Source organism: Rhyacophila brunnea, unplaced genomic scaffold, assembly GCF_057557595.1.
Source record: "Rhyacophila brunnea isolate RB1 unplaced genomic scaffold, BYU_Rbru_1.0 scaffold_12, whole genome shotgun sequence".
Taxonomy (NCBI): domain Eukaryota; kingdom Metazoa; phylum Arthropoda; class Insecta; order Trichoptera; family Rhyacophilidae; genus Rhyacophila; species Rhyacophila brunnea.
Window position 1 is genome coordinate 1,019,515 of NW_028232774.1, and position 12,474 is coordinate 1,031,988.

Here is a 12,474-nt window from a genome sequence, read left to right on the forward strand (position 1 = left end):
TCAACTGAATGTCCATTTTGAGGTTAGCTAACAAGTGTCAACAAACTATCAAATCATACTATCACAAACAAACAATCGACCATTGCACGATTGATAGTCAAGCACGAATCAAATCGTGAAAATACCTTTTAATACAATTCTTCCGTTATCATATTATAGTTCTAGATTTTTTTTGGGCATAGTAAATGGATATGAACGTCATTGTAGTTATAGATTGGTATATTTTTATATAATCAATGACATTTGACACATTTGGTTAGTTTGATTAGTTGCAAAAAAACACCACCGGAGCGTGACCATCTATTTTGACCAATGCATGAGGATTTGACACATTTGGTTTAGTTGCAAAAAACACCACCGTAGCGCTACTATCTAATTTGCCCAATGCATGAACTAGGCAGAAAAATTACTGCCAAATTCACGCACTTAGCAGATATTTTGCCTAATTCATGAATAAGGCAACGGGCTTGCATTTTTCATGATTTAGGAAAATTTTGCCCATTTCATGTAATAGTCAATTTCGCACATTCGGCGTAACATATGCGTGCCTCAGACATTTCGATTTAGCATAATGTTAATATTCTATGCATGTGGGCATTAGAGGTTCATAATGTGAAAGTATGGAAGAATGCAGAATGTGGAGGTAAAAACAAATGAAAAATTTAACAAACCTTGCATGCGACGAGCTCTTCTCTCTCTCTTGGACTTCGAGAATATTGCTAATCTCCTTGATAACCTCTTTCCTGGACTCCTGGGTGTCTACGAACAAACAACTGTTTCCAGCGGCACCAGACGTTACTTCTGATGACGAATCGGCATGATTTCCTTGCGATGAATTGAAGGTGGGAATGCGGCGGACTTCCACAAACTGGTTGAGGTTTTTCTCTCGCACATAAATGAAAGGACGGATAACACGGAGATTCAGCTCTCTGCAAGGAAGACGTTGAGTTTAGGGCATGTGAAGAGATATAATGTTCAGTACCTTCTTCTATGGATATGAAGTCTTTGTTATATGAAGCTGATAAAAGATTGCTAAGGGCAGTGCTATTTTTCTAGAATAGTAGGTTCCAGAACAATGGTTTCATTAACTTTGTTGATTTATGGATGAAGATTTCATTATTAGGATTTAGATAAGGGAATGTTAAGAGAAATATAAACTGGTGCTACAATCAGATCTATCATGTAGTGCATCATCACATTAGATTAAAATTGTTTAGAGTTATTTAATTTTCTGAATAGAATTGTTCTTTGAAAACTACTGCGTTCCAGTTGAAAAATAACACTGCCGAAGGGTAATGATTAAATTAGCTGCAAGCTCATTAGTATCTAACTTCATTTGTGTTCTCGGGATTTATTTTCCACGGCTGCACTGAGATAAAAATGTCCAGATGTTACTTAGAATATCGAAAATAATACCTTATGAAATAGTGTGCTTTCATCGTCCTGAGCCGTCCGTTGTTGAAAACTGAAATGATGAAACTTTGAGCTACATCATCCAGGTGCTGGCCAGTTGCGATCACATTATATCCATGCTCGGCTGCCGCGTTGTAGATCTGCCGGCGCATGCAGTGGTTCGTAAAGCTGCACAGGTCCTGGTCGCGAGACGATTTGCGAGATACTGGAAGGGTATTTCAATTTTGAATGAACAGAATATTGCTAATACGAAATTATTCAATATGAATGATTATTTGATTATTATAACTTGATTATCGTAAAGAGTGACATGGACGAGTTAACTCGTCAAAGTTTGTATGTATCATCAAGCCACAAATGAATCAACTCACAACTTCAATATCAACATCATGCATATCACCATTTTAGTGTGAAAATGTTGACGAAAAACTAGAGAAAAATGTTGATTTACCTACAGGTAAAGACCGATATATATTATGTAGATATTTATTAAAATAAGTATGTACCTATAATATATAATATCATACAAACCTTGGCATTGACTGATTCTATCAAAATTATCTTGGAAGATGAATTTAACTCCTAAGGTTTTGCAGTAAGCCATCAAATGGAGTGGGTCTATCTCTCCTGCTCCTCCTTCCTGGATTGTTACAGCACCTGAAGATTAGAAAACATATTATTTAATGTCAAATTAATTATATGTCTATAGAAATATTTTTAAAAAGATGGGTGGGTAAGAAATCGGAATTAAATATTACAAAATTTACCGATAGAGAAGTGAATCCCTTTGGCTCTAGCGTAGAACTGATACTGGTGAAGAGTGTGAAGAAGTGTGAGGGAATGTGCACCGCCGGAAAGGCAGATCAGCACTTTATCCTGGTGACGGATCATGCCAAATTCTTGGACAGCCTGAAACAGAGTTATAACATTTTAATTTAAGGGGTAATCCATAAATGATGTCATACAATTTTGGATTGAATCCCTCAATTGTCACAGTGTCACTAAATATTTTACTGCTCTGTTTAAATTATGTCACATCTTAGAACTCATCTCCCATTACAAAATAACTATTTTATTCTCAGAAAAAATGAATTTATATTGTGTGTTTTGTCTTGCCATATTTTCTACAAACATATTACATTGAATGAAAATACTAAATATAGCATTTAAATGGATTTTTTACAATATGTGTCATTTTATGTGTTTTTTAGTGGTGATATTAGTAGATTGAAATGTCCACAGTGAGGCAAATAAAAGTAAGCAAAGTTTCGTGTGCCCACCTCTACTGTTCCCTTCCAAACACTCTTGGGCGGGCAATGCCACTTTCCTTCCTCATCGAAAACAAACTCAGGAGGATACTCGTTACTGCTGCAGCTACTGTCTGATGAGACTCGACTGCGGGAAGTATTGCAGGTGTTGGTGTTCACGTCGGCTGCCGTGTTGTCCAACTCCGAGCCCAGATGGTGACAACACGATGGATCAGAGCATCTGTCGAGTGTATTTCAAAATTATTCACTACCTTCAATACAATTATAGTAAGTATAGACAGAGTTATGAAGACATTACATACTCGATAATTAAGGTTGTTAGTTATGAAAATCAGTTACGTCAATATATTATGTTTGATTTACGTTTTGAAGTTATACTTCTTTAGGCGCGTTTGGAAAATCAGATCAGAGTGTATTTTTGGCGTGTGACATGTAACACATAATTAATTTTTTTACACAAAAATAAACGCACTCGATTGGATTCGAACCACCGATTGTTCGGTTATCAGCTGAACGCACTGCCATTACGCCACAGTATGATATTGCAATCGTGATGATTATACAGTATAATATTATAGTTTAGAATTGTTTCGTTGCCTAGGCAGCGAATTTATTATACAGTATAATATTATAGTTTAGAATTGTTCTGTTGCCTAGGCAGCAAATTTATTATTGTCGGCCATTTGAAATTCCTTACGTAAACAAACGATTAAATGTCAGTTAGTAATATAAATTAAAGTGTATAGAAATAAACCAACGGCGTTCCAATACGCAGTCCTTTTTCTTGAGTGTGTAATTTAACAAGATAATTAAGAGCTAGTCGAAGAATCTAGGTTATCACATTTTGTTTTTGTTTTGTTACGCCAAAGAAGTATAACTTCTAACGCGCGTACATAAGTACACACACCGATTTTTTTATTACTGGGAGAATGTAAATAATCTGAATCGCAATAATCCTTAGTCATGAAAATTTGACACAGAAAAGATGATAATTATTACAAACCTGGCATAATCATCGGAGCCAGTATTCAGACTAGATTTCTTGGAGCCGAAGGAATCAGTATTGTAGCTGGACTTCCTCGAAAAATCCGAAGAATCCAATGAACTGATTGTTGAAGTTCTACTGGAACGTTTCGAGCCGGTGCAGTCTGTTGCACAACTTGATCTAAAATGTCAAAATCATTCACTGTCTCAACTAAAACAACATGCCATTGAATTTATGACTGAATAACAGTTTTTCATTCAACGAGATTTAAGAATGTAACAATCTTTATTGAACACGAGTTCTGTCCAGCACCAAGCCTTTCCCAATTATGTATATTCAATAAAGAATGTTACTTACATTCCTAAGTCTTGTGAATTATTTGTAGAATATAAGAAATAGTTCAAGTATTAAATTATACGCTGCCATGTACATCTATGGCAGCGGACAACTAGGAGCCAAAAATGTTGGGGAGCTAGGGGAGGGCTAAGCAGTGGATCGTGTTCAGCTAGTTTACCTGCTATCTTTCGGTGATTCATTATCATCGTAATCAATTCTGGATCCTGGAGAAAGCTTCTGTTCAGAACTGTCTCTCCTGTCGTAGTGTGATTTGTAATCATCGGAGCAGACGGGAACTCCTTCGATGATATCTGGAACCTCGCTCTTTTCTTGACGCTGTCCCATGTTTGAATTTTTCAGTCTGTTTTGGCTCCGTTTACGCTTGTAGAAGGACGAATCGGAACTGGGCCGTCTTTTTACTGCATTAAAACAATTGTCTATTAATATGGCTTGCTATATTCATTTTATTGAAATTGTAATTAAAAAAACATATTTAGAATTCCAAAATTCTGTAGTAAAACAATATACGATTCCAGCAGTGAATCACTGCATAAAGGCTCATTTAGACGAGTCACTGCGGATGGTCATCTGCAGTGAATTTAATGAAGGCGTTCATTTTTTGCTTATACGTGTCACTGAAAGTGAAATACACAATTCATCCAAAATGGCGTCAAGTGAAATTACGCTGCAGGTTAGAATTCAAAAAATTTGTGATTGTTTGTTATATGAATCCAGAAATTTCATCGAGAGAAAGACCAATAGAAAAAAGAGTCGGTGGATAAAACCATAGACCGATAATACTAATAAACATGGGTAATGCAACGTAATATTATGAGGATATGATAACAGTTCTCAGGGGCGCAGTGCGCATGCGCAGGAGTTTTGGAATCATCTGCAGTGAACACAAAATGATCGAAAAGTAGAACAAGTTGAACTTCATTCACTTTTGATTCCGGATGATCACTTTCGATGATTCGTTGATGAATGTGCGTTTACACTGGTCACTGGGGATGATTCCTCCGCGATGATCGTCAAAAGTGAATCATGTAAACGGGACTTAATATTCAGTAGACAGTATGTTAAATAACATGAGGCTATTGATTTGAATTTATTCAACAAAAAAATTACAGAAAAATAAAATATGTTCCAATTTAATTCAAATATTATTTTTGAATATCTTTTATTTCTCCGAAGAGTGGCACAATCAATTATCAGTGTCAAATAATTTGCAACTTGTGGATACCCACGCAAACAACAGCCGAAAAGCAATGAATACCTTGTAAGCATTTGCGGGAATTGAAAACCATGTTGATTTTGTAAATTTCTATGAACACACACGGGTCTAGAAATAAAGGAATCATAGGGTTACATGAAGAGGTGTATCAAGAATATGCTGGACATATACACAGAATACAATAAAGCACAATTTCGATTACGCACATGGAGAATATGTTGCCATTTGAAAAATAGTTTAATATTTACTGATAATACTGTATCACCCTGCGCGCTTTAACAATTAAAACGCTGAGATAAAGTAACCATTAAATCAGGGGAGGGCAAACTTTTTGGATGGAGGGCCAAATTTAAGAATTCAAAATGAGCGGCGGGCCGCAAGTAAAATACCATTTTTAGATATACACTATTAATTATCACGAAAAATAAACATTACAAAAAAATTAATGATAAGAATGAAACTGTTGTACATTTTTTAACATTTTTTTAAATTCAGGTGTTAATTTTGTAGTTGATATTCTCAAAACTGCTTGTAAATGGGCATCGGAGATATTTTATCGTAAAGAATTTTTATTGAGGTTCATGATCGAAAATGTTTGTTCATATATATAGGTTGATCTAAAAATAACGAACATTTTACTTGCATAATCTTTAAGTTGGTCTAATTTGTCTGAATTAAGGGCATTGTAAAATTTGGAGATTTCTTCGCGACGGTGCAATTCTCTTAAATCAGTGTCACACTGCAGATCAATAATCTCAAGTTGTAGCTCTGTCGGTACACTATCTATATCTATTGAAAATGGATCGCGTACTATTGCTAAACAAATTTTAATCTATTGTCAATATTTAAAAATAAAATATAAAAAAGTTATTCGTAATTGAAAGTACATATAATGATGGCGGGCCGTAAAAAAACACCCGGCGGGCCGCAGTTTGCCCCCCCCTGCATTAAATTATACAATGTACATTTGCATACTTTTACCATTGTATGACTATTAAAAAATGCTTTAATATATATCAGGGAAATTAAATTTAAAGAATGGCAGGAATTCGGACTGTGGATACGACTTTGCAGACAGCTGTAATTATTATATTTTGATCTATGCATTATATTTTAAGGTTATTTTGATTTAACCTAACTCGATATTTGATCTGTGCATCTCGGACTAAATATGGTTAAAATTATTAAACAAGTTATGTCTTACCTAAATCATGATGATATCCGTCATGTTCGTGGAAGGACATATTGATTCCACTATCCTGTGAGCTGAGCGAATTATTATGGTAAAACGTCTTGTTCTTGCAGTACAGCCTCTGGCAGTCGCTTTCGGTGCAAGAGTTCTCATCATCGGATAGTTTGTGCGAGCTTATTGACTTTGGCACGTTCATGGCGACCGTGGTGCTGCTGAGGACCTGAATAATCGTGTCAGGGCTTGAAGTGTCGCTCGAATTGAAAGACATACTTCCAGGACCAGGAAGGTCGTGTGGAAAACTATCGGGTGAATGTTGCGGCGACGCTGCGTCACCTCTTTGTCCGATCTTTTGTAGGGCCCGAAAAAAAACGGGGCCCTTCTCTGACTCGGGCAATACTGCCTGCAACTCTCCTATACCCATAGTCAACACAGGACTGGTCGGCGATTTTTTGAGAGGATTCTTTACCTCTTTCACATTTTCTAATAAGCCTAACGGTGCCGATTTAGTTCTTTGCACAAATGACGTTTCCGAACCTGATCGATAGCGCCGTCTTATATTCTCTGGCGGTGAATTTTTCCTCGAAGTTCCGGGAGATGATAAATAAAAGCTGACTCCTGTCGTGGTTACGTCGGGTGAGATCATTTCGTCAACTTGATTTACCATTTCTCTGATTTCAGATTTGACTTCGCTCGCCATTTCTCTCGAGACTCCCATCAAATAGTCGGCAACGTCCGATATGGACACCGAATTAGAATCTGTTCTTTGTCTCGAGTAACTGTTATTGAAATTCGAAATTTCAACAGGATCAGTATTTTCTAAGACGTCTTCAACTTGAGATATTACTTCACGTATTTCTGACTTTATTTCCGTCGCGAGCTCTCTTGTCATTTCTTTAACGTACGCTTGTAAGTCTTCGGAATTCTGGGACGCAATCGATACACTCGGAGATGAACGTCCAAACTGACTGAAGTCCGAATTCGAATTGTTAATATGATCCTTGTAGGTAAAACTATTGTTAGGAGAGTTCATAATGTCATCTAACGATTGCAGATCTGTTTGACTGCTGCAGTTGCAAGTGTTAAGCTTATCGCAAGACGGCTGATTATCCATGCTGTATCTGGATTGAGGTATAATTGGAATAGGTGGACTGTCAGATCCGAGACTGTGACACCGAGTTCTGGCCATTCTGCATTCGGCTCTGATCAAATTTGATACGGGAGCCTTGTAAAAAGACGAAGCATTGACTAGTTCCCCAATACCGAATTGTACAGGGGGCGATTCGACTTTTTCCATTCGTACAGCTTGCGGTTTGATTAGAAGTTGTTCCATCAAGCACGAATCCTTCGACGGCGGAACAAACTTCGTATTAAATATAGCAAACTGAGACGTATCAATAGCCGATAGACTGTAATGTCTTGGGGATCCACAAGGGACAGGCGAATTGTTTCCTGAGTGGAGTGAAGCGACACTTTTTCTTCCAAAGCAAGAATTAAGTGGATCAAAGGGTACGATATGTTTCACGTTAGTCGAGTTTCCAAGTAATAAATCGTGGGCCTCTTTCGGTAGCATGTACCATCTGAGGTAATCGGCTCTGGCGTTGAATTTGATTTCTTGCTCCGTGAGAGGGTATCTTTGTGCTGATTTTCTGGCACTATTGAAGAGATTGCGAGCCATTTGAAGACATTCATAGTACGTCTGCGGGAATGCCTCTTGCCCTGTAAATTAATATTATAATCTATTAATTACTAATCCAGATATCTGCGCAATATTTTGAATACAAGGTATTATTTATTATGATATCTGGCGCATATATCCAAATAAAAAACAATTATATGTATAGAATATTAATGATCGTTGTCGTTGATTTACTTTTTGAGATATTTATCGATTTGGAACATTTAATTATTTTATATCTAAAATCTTGATATCTCAAAAGAAGCAAAATGGATTTTAAAAAAAAACAAATAAATAAAGGCGCAAGCCTGTCAAAGCTCATTAGCCATAAAACTAGCTCACCTGTAGTTGGCTTCTCCCCATACTTCATAGTCCCTTCAGCATAGCAGATATCACTCATTTTCTTGATTCCTTTTATGGGGGAATGAGTCCTGTGCGTCCATTCACCGGTTTCCTGGTCTACCACGTACTGCGGCAATATTTTCCACGCCTCAGTGGCCACCATTTTTAGGGCTTCCAACACAAAGGCCAGCTCTGTGTCTGAGACAAAGTATGGGAGAGATATTCTGCAGAAGCCAGGTCGGAGATGTTCATTGTATGAGTGTAAAGCTTTGAGGGCTTCCAAGTGATGTTTTTGACTGGAAATTATAAAAATAAAATATTAATACAGACGAACTTGGTTATTACGAGGAAGATGGGACCGACTAAATTTGCTCGTTATAAGCATTACTCGTTATATAACATTTTTCGCGCCACGTTCTATTTAAGCATATAACATAAAAAATCTGAAAACTATCGTAAAAACAAGCACAGCATTTATAAACTACAAAAGAAGTTGTTTATTGTAATGAAGTGCTGAGCCGCCGTCGCTGGTAGGTACCTACTGACTTCACAAAGCTTGGATAAGCAATTTCAACCATATGCGTGGATACTTTTTCAATGTTGCTGGCGAAAACACCAATTAGGTACTTAGACACTTGACTAGTGTCATAAGCGTAATCTAATCCCGGCGGCATCGGTCTAGTTAACTGCCCGGTCAGATTTTATTGCTTAGTGTTGAAAATGTTATGTTAATGACGACCTAATATTACAATAGTTATATATACTCACATATCATCTCCCAATATCTTTGCATATTCCTTAGCCAAGTTTTCATCAATTCCCAAAACCTCACGGCCGTAGTCAGCGGATCCCCGGGATGGTCCAGCACTAGCCTGCACTCCGAAGACATCATTGAGAACTGCACACACGAATCGATGATGCAGGAATGCTCCTCGGGGGTGGCGGACGAGAAGCGAGAAGACGGGGAGTCGCCGACTGGAAGGAGCTCCGCCTCCGAGCAGAATCAGTTCAGGAATGTTGCGAATGTGGGACAAGACTTGTCTGGAAACGATTTAGTCATTAAATCAAAATTGCTATATGATCATTCAATTAAATGATCTAAATACAAGTGAGGCTGGTGGTCTCAGATTAAACCGGGAAATTTTCTAGGTTTCTACTTATAAAATTGAAAAAACGAGATTACATGAAAATAATAAATCCTATTGTCGAATATTAAATGGCTCGGAAGGTGATAAAAATGTAATAAACATAACACAACAAGACAACAAGAATTATTGCGTACGGGCTCATTCAATAGTTTGATTCAAAACTTCTGTAATATGTAAAATATCCTGTTTTCATGATTATCAAAGATGGAAGCTAGTAATGGAATGATTTAAGTTTTGTTACCTAGTGATGTGGTCCTGTCTCATGAAAATGGCTTGCTGTCCGACAGCTTCCTTGAGCTGAAGAACTAATCCTGCTCTAACTGCTTCCACTGAGCCGCATTCTTCTTGGTTTCCAAGGAGATCCTACAGAGTAGACATAGAATAAAGCATAACTCAATAACCATTTAGCAGGAATGAAGAAATCTGACTATTTCTCATGCCAATGCCTTTAGTGTATAAGGAAATTTTTAAAGGACCATAAACAATAACTATACTAGACTACAAAAATAGACGAAATTTTATATAATATGTACTATAACAGAACAATAACAAAAAACTGATCTATACGACAGTCATCCGGCCAGTTTCTTCATGCGGTTCAGAGTGCTGGACAATAACGAAGAAGAGTGAGTATGTGATGCCAGGCAAGAGTTTCTGTGACAAATTTATGGCCCAACTCAGGTCGACGATGTATGAATTATACTATCTGAACATTGTACAATAATGGTTCGTAAGGCACTGGACTCTCACCCGGGGGCTCCGGGTTCGATCTTGGTGAGGTCACAATATAACATTGTGTTGTTTTCTCAAAGCTTGGGTGTTTATGTGATCGTTTCACTACTAGTGCACTACTGTTATTCGGCCTCATAACCTGTTTGTTGTAGTGTTAAAAAGAATATACATATACCTATATATTTTTTTATTTCTGATGAAACCTTCACATGCCATATCTCGATTGGACAATTTCTGTGGACAGAGTACCTATTTCTATTATATGCATAACTATGAGTTGTGCAAGTAGGTATATAATACAAAGACCCTAAAGGTCGAAGAGTTGGACGTCTGACGTATCGATAGGTTAACGGTGTCACCGCCGTTGTTAGGTGTATTGGTATACATAATTAGTGCTTGGCAGCGACGGACCATTAAACTTGTGAGTGCTATTTAAGGAGACAAAAGTGATGGTAATGATTAGAAAAAAGAAAAATACCTGTGCATCTTCTCCAATCAACGAGCATTGCTTCAGCACTGACTCTTTAACAATTAACACAGATGGTGCCTGCGCCCCACCAGGTAAAGCTGCACACGTGAAGAACGCAGCGTCCTTCTTAACCATTCCATCGTCTTCCAGACCCGGTAGTTCAGGGTTCATATCCGGGCGGCATCCTGCTACTGCGAGCGTATAATCCCAGATGGCCAGAGCTCCGTGCTGGTGAAGAAGCAGTGTAGTCGCTACGGTGTCCGCCAGGGCACCTGTCAGTCTCGACGCTGCTGAGAAGCATCCGATTAGTTTTCTGCCACTCGCTGAGTATGTTCTCAGTTTTGTTTCCAGGTCGTTCAGGTCCAGGAAACCCTCTTTAGTTTCTGATACTCGGACGATCTGAAAGGTAATATACAACATGTAGAGTTATCTATTGTTTACAGTAGTTACCTACATCACGCATTGGTGTTAACTTTGTCGATATTTGGGTAGTACTGCTTTCCTTCTTCCTTCCTCCAATGGAACTATTGGCCGAAGTAACTCGAATTATTCCATTTAAGGCTATACCTCAGTTGAGGCATGGTCTAAAAAGATCGTGGCTAGGCGATGCACGGATTGTGCAAATGACGCGTGCCGAACGAAATATAATTTGTCATATAAATCCAACATGCGTCCATTTAATGTTCTGTTTATTGTTCTATTAGTAACAATAATAATATATTCATTGACATGTTTTCTTTTTCACGTTTTTAACGTTTAAACGGTAACGTTTTTTAGTTATCTTTACACGATTTAAGAATTAATACCCCCGTCGCCATCACGAAACAAATTGACGTGTTCCCAGCTCGACGTTCGCTCTCCGATTGCCAGCGAGTCCAAAATTTCGTCCCACCTATAGTTGAAAATTATTTGCCGTTTCACTGAAGTACCGTCTTAAATATTCGACAATATGATTCAATCTGTTTCAAGTCAACATTGTATGCTGAATTGTTTTTTTATGTCCAATGCTGACATATCTATGGCGTAGTCCAACGCGCAAGGCACTGCCTTCTTATCTGGAGGTTCCGAGTTCGATTCCCAGCGAGGTTACCATATATCGTCGGTGTTTTGTAAAAAGGGCGAATCAACCATTTTGGCAAAATCGAGATTTTAATGAAAATACAATATGTACCCCACTAGCTTTGTTGTGTAAAAACGGCGAATTTTTATCTCCACAGGAAAGTACTTAAAAATGAAAATCGACTAAAATTAAATTAATTAAAATTACGAAATAAAAAGCAAATGTGACATATTAGGCCTTTTAAAATATTATATAATAATACCTATTATAATGACAGTATTCTTTCTAAGCTTTATTATAAACTTGTTAAATATTTATAATCATCTACAGGTAAAAAACAAATAAATGTCAAAAGTTAAAAACCCTCCTCCTGTAAAGTAGCATTTTGGTTAATTCGCCCTTTTTACAAAACACCGACGATATATGTGATTTTCTTAAAACCAAACTAAGTGTTTCTGTGATTATTTAATTGTACTGTTACTAAGTGTCATTGACCCTCGTAGCCTGCCGTAGTGCTAAAAAGAAAAAAATGTATGTAGGTACCTACATACATACGTACGTACACATAATTTAATTTTCGCCCCATTGACTAGATAATTAATTACCCGGGTTACCAATCC

General features: G+C 37.4%; 1 protein-coding gene across 1 annotated transcript in view; it reads right to left on the bottom strand.

Annotated features, from left to right (window-relative positions):
* The window catches only part of LOC147077623 (uncharacterized), a 192,880-nt gene that overhangs the window by 2,965 nt on the left and 177,441 nt on the right, over positions 1-12,474 (bottom strand). The window contains exons 4-15 of the mRNA XM_085960611.1: positions 10,804-11,193; positions 9,835-9,956; positions 9,214-9,486; positions 8,446-8,741; positions 6,441-8,144; positions 4,181-4,421; positions 3,685-3,846; positions 2,694-2,901; positions 2,181-2,322; positions 1,945-2,070; positions 1,417-1,618; positions 672-929 (exon numbers count right to left, since the gene is read on the bottom strand). Coding sequence (XP_085816737.1) covers positions 672-929; positions 1,417-1,618; positions 1,945-2,070; positions 2,181-2,322; positions 2,694-2,901; positions 3,685-3,846; positions 4,181-4,421; positions 6,441-8,144; positions 8,446-8,741; positions 9,214-9,486; positions 9,835-9,956; positions 10,804-11,193 — 4,124 coding nt within the window. The remainder of the gene's footprint in view (positions 1-671; positions 930-1,416; positions 1,619-1,944; positions 2,071-2,180; positions 2,323-2,693; positions 2,902-3,684; positions 3,847-4,180; positions 4,422-6,440; positions 8,145-8,445; positions 8,742-9,213; positions 9,487-9,834; positions 9,957-10,803; positions 11,194-12,474) is intronic.